The 6,414-nt window shown below is 33.4% G+C and overlaps 1 protein-coding gene across 1 annotated transcript; it reads right to left on the reverse strand.

The window, feature by feature from the left end:
- Window positions 1-3,088: 3,088 nt before the first annotated feature.
- On the reverse strand, window positions 3,089-6,135 carry LOC129253430 (ran-binding protein 3). Its single transcript, XM_054891797.1, has 6 exons — window positions 6,025-6,135; window positions 5,422-5,834; window positions 5,224-5,361; window positions 4,901-5,161; window positions 4,336-4,485; window positions 3,089-4,277 (listed from the first exon to the last, which is right to left on the reverse strand). Exons 1-6 carry the CDS (start codon window positions 6,038-6,040, stop codon window positions 3,948-3,950), a joined length of 1,308 nt encoding a protein of 435 aa, XP_054747772.1. The 5' UTR covers window positions 6,041-6,135; the 3' UTR covers window positions 3,089-3,947.
- Between the last annotated feature and the right edge of the window lie 279 nt (window positions 6,136-6,414).

The following is a 6,414-nucleotide window of genomic DNA, read 5'->3' on the forward strand; positions in this document are numbered from 1 at the left end:
GTTCAAAACACAAAATTTAAGATAAATTCTTTGTTATATATTTTTATCCATAGTGAAAATCGCAGAACACACCAGCGGTTGCCAAAAACAAGCTAATTGGCAGATCAAGCTCAAACTCTGCGACCCTACACAGGACAATTGTACCAACATTTCAGCAAAAAAAAAATTTAGACATATGTGTAACGCGCGCTTTTTAAATGAACAATTCCCGATATTTTTTTTTGACAGAATGTATTATTGTACTGACGCCAGAGCTCATATGAACGGATAAGAATTAAGGCTAATGATAAAGATACAAATTAAATAAAAATTAAAATAGAATCAAACACTTCTTTCAATGTTGCCCCTAAAAAATAGCAATTAAACATTTTCGGTAAGAATTAATAAATTTCCGATTTACAGTTATCTATGGTATTTTTTTGAATTTTCATAATCATGTATATATGTGTGTATGTATCTGTATAAACATACGTCTGAAAATCTGACTTTGTGGCAGAGCTATTTGAACTTTTCAAAATTTGTACTGAACGCAGAAATGAACCAAATTTAGGAATACATAGCTTTTTAAATATGACCTATGTATATTAGTTAAGGGGGGAGCCTGGTTTATAAGGTCAAAAAAATCGATTTTTTGTTTTTCGTTTTAAGCGATTCCTAATATATTTCAGAATATTCACACAAAGTTACAGAGCCTTATTCTCAATATTTCCGTAGATGCAAAGCCAAAGGTAGGCGAGCGTTAGGTAGTTACGCTGTGACCGGAGAGCTATAGTACAAACTTTATCTTCTTTTCTCGACTTTTCATTTTTATGATTTCTTTGAATTGGCGTACATGAAAGAAAAAAAACTAATGAACCTTTTGAAATGAATCATAGCTTGTTCCCTTCAGTATTAAATTCTCTTCTATTTGAACTAACAAAATATATAAAACAAATTTTTTCAAGATTTTTATACCAAGTTGAAGTCAATTTTTTTTTTATAGAAAGGCATTTTTTTCTTTAAAACCTCCAAAAAGTTGAAATTTTGTAATTTCTCTCAGTTTTCTTAGTTCATCTAGAATAAAAAATCATGATAATTAGAAATCCATTTGAATTTTTTGCTTTAGATAATAATTACGATTTATAATAATTTTTATACTTTTAAAATGTTCATTAAAAGATAGAAAAAACTTTGCAGTGCTAAATTAATTTTTTCCTTAAAAAAAAATCGCAAAGAAATGCAATTTTTAGACCTCATAAACAAAGTTCCCCCCTTAACAACAACTGTGAGCAATGAACATTTTCTGCTAATAAAAATTGCTCAATTTGCTCACAAGCAACTTTTATGTGATCATTTGCAAACCCTTACTTAAAAACAAAAGCGCTGATATTTTGCAAAAGGAAGAGAGCATTCTCGTGCACATAAAAGTTTGTATTGCCGTAGTGACAACCATAACATAAAATATATTATATAATGATTTGGCTATGTGAATTACTTTTAACCCTAATCCTTTTCGATGGGTCGTTCGTGTCCGGCCAATTCGTTGAGAAACCATGAATTTTTTATGAAACTACTGCACGGTGTATTTCCATACCCTTTTTTTATGATAAAATAGTATTGAAATAAAAAATTTTGGAAAAATCTCTGCGGATATGTTTCGTTAAAGCTAGAAGAAACCTTATGAATTTTTTTCTAATATTCTGTTGGCGTTATATACAGGGTAGGCCAAATAAGCACAAATAACTTTTTTATTTGGCATATTTATTTTTCCCTTTTTGTAGGTTATAATTGAATTGTTGGAAATTTATTATGGAACCACCAACAACAACTATCGTTTTACACAATTAGCCACACAAATTGACTTTTTAAATAATGTTTTGATGTCTGATGAAGCGCATTTCCATTTAAATGGTTATGTCAACAAACAAAACTGTAGATTGTGGGGCTCTGAAAATCCAAGGGCGACACACCAACATCAGTTGCACCCATCTAAATGTACCGCACCAAACAGGTGTTATGGCCACTAGAGTTATCGGCCGATATTTCTTCGAAAATGAGGATGAAATGGCGGAATCGATTTCAGAAGCTTCTTACAGAACATTGATTGAAAACTTTTTACTGCCCATGGCGGAGCAGTATCCTAATTGGTGGTTTCAACAAGATGGAGCAAAATGTAAAATGAAAAAAACTCTAAGTATTTTTCCAAAAAACCGTGCAAAAGAAGTAATAATTATAAATAATATATAAGTATTTATAAATATTATATAAGTATTTATAAAACAAAAACAATTCATTTTTATAAAAATAAAAAAAATAATGTACAATTAAAATTCAATCCATAAGTACAAAATATATAAAAATTGAAATTAAAATTAGGAAAAAAACAATTTTGCAAGTATTCGACGCTACTTAATAACAAGCAAGCAAGTTTATTGCGGACTGGACCGAAAATGCTATCTACAGTAGATATGTCAGATATGTCCAGCCCATCTGTCGGGTTTCATTCGAATGCATATATCTCATAATTTTTGCAAATGGCGTCGTACAGTCCTATTTGACACTTGTGAACTCCTGTAGACACCTGCAGTATACAAATAGAAAAGCAATGAAGTGCGTAAAGGTTAAATAAAGATTTCCTCTACTCAATTTTGTTTTAATAAAAAAATGAATCAAAATCATTATTGTATGATTAATTTTGCGCCACCTTGTACACTACTTCTTATCCAGCTACACGCAACTTAAACATTATGTTTGAATTTTAATGCACTGTCGGACTTGGTTAGCTCCAAAATGTACTTATTGGATCGTTTTTTACTTAACTTACTTAATGTTGCACCAAACATTTTTACTTAACAAGGCATTTTTTAGGAGTTATGTTTTGTTTAGAAAAACAGTTTTTGTTTTGAGATTCGTGTAAAAAAATGTATTAGTGAACGGTGTTATTTCAAAGTCGTGCAAAAAAAGACCGTATAGAAATAGAGTTGGGTGTATATCTATATCGGAAATGTTTATATAATTTGTATAAAATTGTATAAAAGAGCAAACACAATTCCTATCGGCCCTTGGAATCCTCACGACAGACTGATGCTGAATAATAAAAGTCCGACTATTAATGTTTTACAAGGAACAGAAATCTAAATTTATTTTCATCTTATTTCTTCCTCCATTTTCTTTTCAGATATTCTTTATTTTATCTTAGCTCTACCTTTGCTTTCATTTAGACTACAATTCATTATTTAAAAAACAGATTATCATTGTAGATTTTACATTTAAAACACAAATATATAGAATTTCGGTAGGTTTTCTAAAAATTGAAATATCCTACCCACAAACGCCTACAAGTATGAAATGATATCAAGTTATTAACGGTGCATATTTTTATCATGAGAAGTTACGTACAATCACAAGATGATTTTTACGAATAAAAAAATCCAATTGCAAAGCGAATCTTTCATTTTTTCTATATATACTTTGAATGTGTTTAAGCGTTTAGAAATTTATTCGGAAAACTATATTTTCATAAAAAATGAAATGAGTTTTTTTCTTTTTTCAGCACCATCACTTGCTTTACTATTGAGTTTTCTTTCCTTTTTGTCTATCTGTGTATCTAATAATTATGTATAAACAATTGTGTTTCTTTAAATTTAATACAAGTTTTGATTTAGTATTTTCTACTGCGTTTCGTGATTCGTTGTTGTTTATATAATACAAAAAAAAAATCAATTTAGTTTTACAGTAATAAGCACATAACCATATATTTTTCAAATTTTGCTTTGTTTTTTACTTTTTCCCATTTCATGCGGGAGTATTTATTTTCGATTTCATGTAGAAGTTTTATGCAATTCATATGTGCTTTCGCCAAACTTTATTATTTTGTTATTTTTAACTTGTTTTTATTTGCAAATCATAAGTTAAGATTATAATATTTTTTTTATTATAATTGTTTGTTGTTTTATAAAATCGGTGTATTAGTTTCGCTTTTCTCTATCCATCGATCTTTTGGGACTTGGCTCCGTGCACTCTTCTTGATCCGGTACAGCGGTGGCTTCGGCTTCTTTTGCCTCCTCCTCGTGATTCTCGGTAGATCCGACACCGTTTTTCGTTTCTGCCGGCGACCGACACTCTTCCGGATGCGAGACTTTTCGGAGTTCAATTCGAACTATCAACTCTTTATGCAGCAATGACATATCTGCAGGACGACCCATTACTAAGAAAATCTTTATTTTGCCAGTATTGTCCATTGCAGTAAGGCGCAGTGATTTGTTGCTGGGACGCTGAGCAACCATACCTGCCCAAACCTGAAACCGATGGCACATATTTAAACAGTGAATAACTTATATAAAATATGCAACTAACTTTTGTATTCAGCAATAAACGCAGATTTCCCGACGTTCGAAACACAACACGAGAGCATTCTTGTTCCTTTTTCGAATCATTCAAGCGTAAACTACCCCGTCCACGCTCCTCCCAATTGCTGTTGACGAAGGCAAACAATTTACAATTGACCTGCATTTTAAAAGAAGTAGGATATGTAGTTAACATTTCAAAATGATATAAACTATGTTTATCATAAACGAGCATATCAGCGGCCGCCATAGCCGAATGGGTTGGTGCGTGACTACCATTCGGAATTCACAGAGCGAACGTAGGTTCGAATCTCGGTGAAACACTAAAATTAAGAAAAACATTTTTCTAATAGCGGTCGCCCCTCGGCAGGCAATGGCAAACCTCCGAGTGTATTTCTGCCATGAAAAAGCTCCTTATAAAAATATCTGCCGTTCGGAGTCGGCTTGAAACTGTAGGTCCCCCATTTGTGGAAAAACATCAAGACGCACGCCACAAATCGGAAGAGCTCGGCCAAAGACCCAAAAAAAGGGTGTACACGCCAATTATATATTGACATATATCATAAGCAACTTACGTCAACAATATTAATTTCATTTTCTTCGCCAGTAAATGTTTCCACCTCCTCAAATTTGCGTTTCTGTGCACGGCTCTCTTCGTATTCACGCGCCACATCAGTTAGTGTTTTTGTTTCACTCTCTTTTGGTGTGCCATGTTTGTCATTCTCACCGGCTTTTGCCGCATTTTGTATAACACTGGAAAAAAGCAATTCCCCAGAAGTTGAGCAGCTGGCTTCAGATTTATCTGATCTCGCTGCACTTTCAAGATTGATGTTTTCCTTTGAAAATAGGAAAATAGATTCCTTTAGTATTAAATTAAAACGTAAGTACCAATGCTTACCCCTAGAACCCGTTCATGCACATTTTGGCCAAATACAAAACCAGATTTCTCCACGCGCGGTATTGAGTTCTTAGCAGCAGCAAAGAGATTTGCTCGTTCAAGTCCATTTTTACGTAGCAGACTCAATGGATCCGAACGCTTTGAAATACACAATTTTTTTAAACTCAATTACTAATGTTATAACCATTTTATGCTTACTTCATCCGGCTCATCATCGTCCGCCGCTTTTTTGTCATCTGTCGTCTTGTTATCATTTCCTGTTTCACCACCAGCAGCACCCTCCTCCACAATTGTTCCATTGTTTGACCCCTCTTCATCTTCTTTCTGTTCCCGCATAAAAGGATTGTGGTTGGTTGTGCTGCTCTCGGAATCCTCTTCATCTCTTTCAACATTATTGCTTGTGGCTGTTGAATTGGAAATCGCGTTTGCATTGAGATTAGCTAGAGAATTGTTATTGCTGCTGCCTAAGGCAGCTGCGCCCAAAACCGATGGGCCAAGCACTGACGGTCGCAATACACCTGAACGTAGAACAGGATTTACACCGCCACCGGTTAACCGCGATGATTGTAAGATGGAATCGCTACCAAGGCTGTTTGATTCGTTAGAGGTATCTATAAGAATATAAGCAAAACGTGTAACTGCCGGTTTATACTTCCAGAAATTTTCGCGATTTTTTTCTGCTATTTTCTTTATGCCGACCGTCTTATTCTATAATATGCAAATCTGTTCTCTGCCACATCTGAGCATTTAAACTGCTATCTGCCGCATTAGAACTCAATTTCCAATTAGTTTTTGACTTACCATTATTTTCGGACATTTTCAATGTATACTTTCAGAGCTATGAGAATTTGTTAAAAATGAAAGTCTTTTCGAGTTTTCTGCAAATTAAACTGCTGAATTGTCAAACACAGAGAAGGAAGCGCACGCAGAATGTCAGCGTAAAGTAAATGAAAGAAAGCCATGGGACCAATGTTACCATATCATAGATAAATCTTTCTTTAATATGCCTGAATAAATCTAAAAGTACGTTCACATATGCAGTAACTAGCAATTAATCCACAAAATTAATCTACGCGTTCACTTATGGCAGATTACTTGCAAAATTGACAATCAGCTCTGAAAGGTTTTTTTTTATAGAAATTGCTTTGGAGCAAAATTTTAGAGTTTTTGGTTTGTTGGATTATTATTAAC

Source organism: Anastrepha obliqua, chromosome 1 (assembly GCF_027943255.1).
Source record: "Anastrepha obliqua isolate idAnaObli1 chromosome 1, idAnaObli1_1.0, whole genome shotgun sequence".
NCBI lineage: Eukaryota > Metazoa > Arthropoda > Insecta > Diptera > Tephritidae > Anastrepha > Anastrepha obliqua.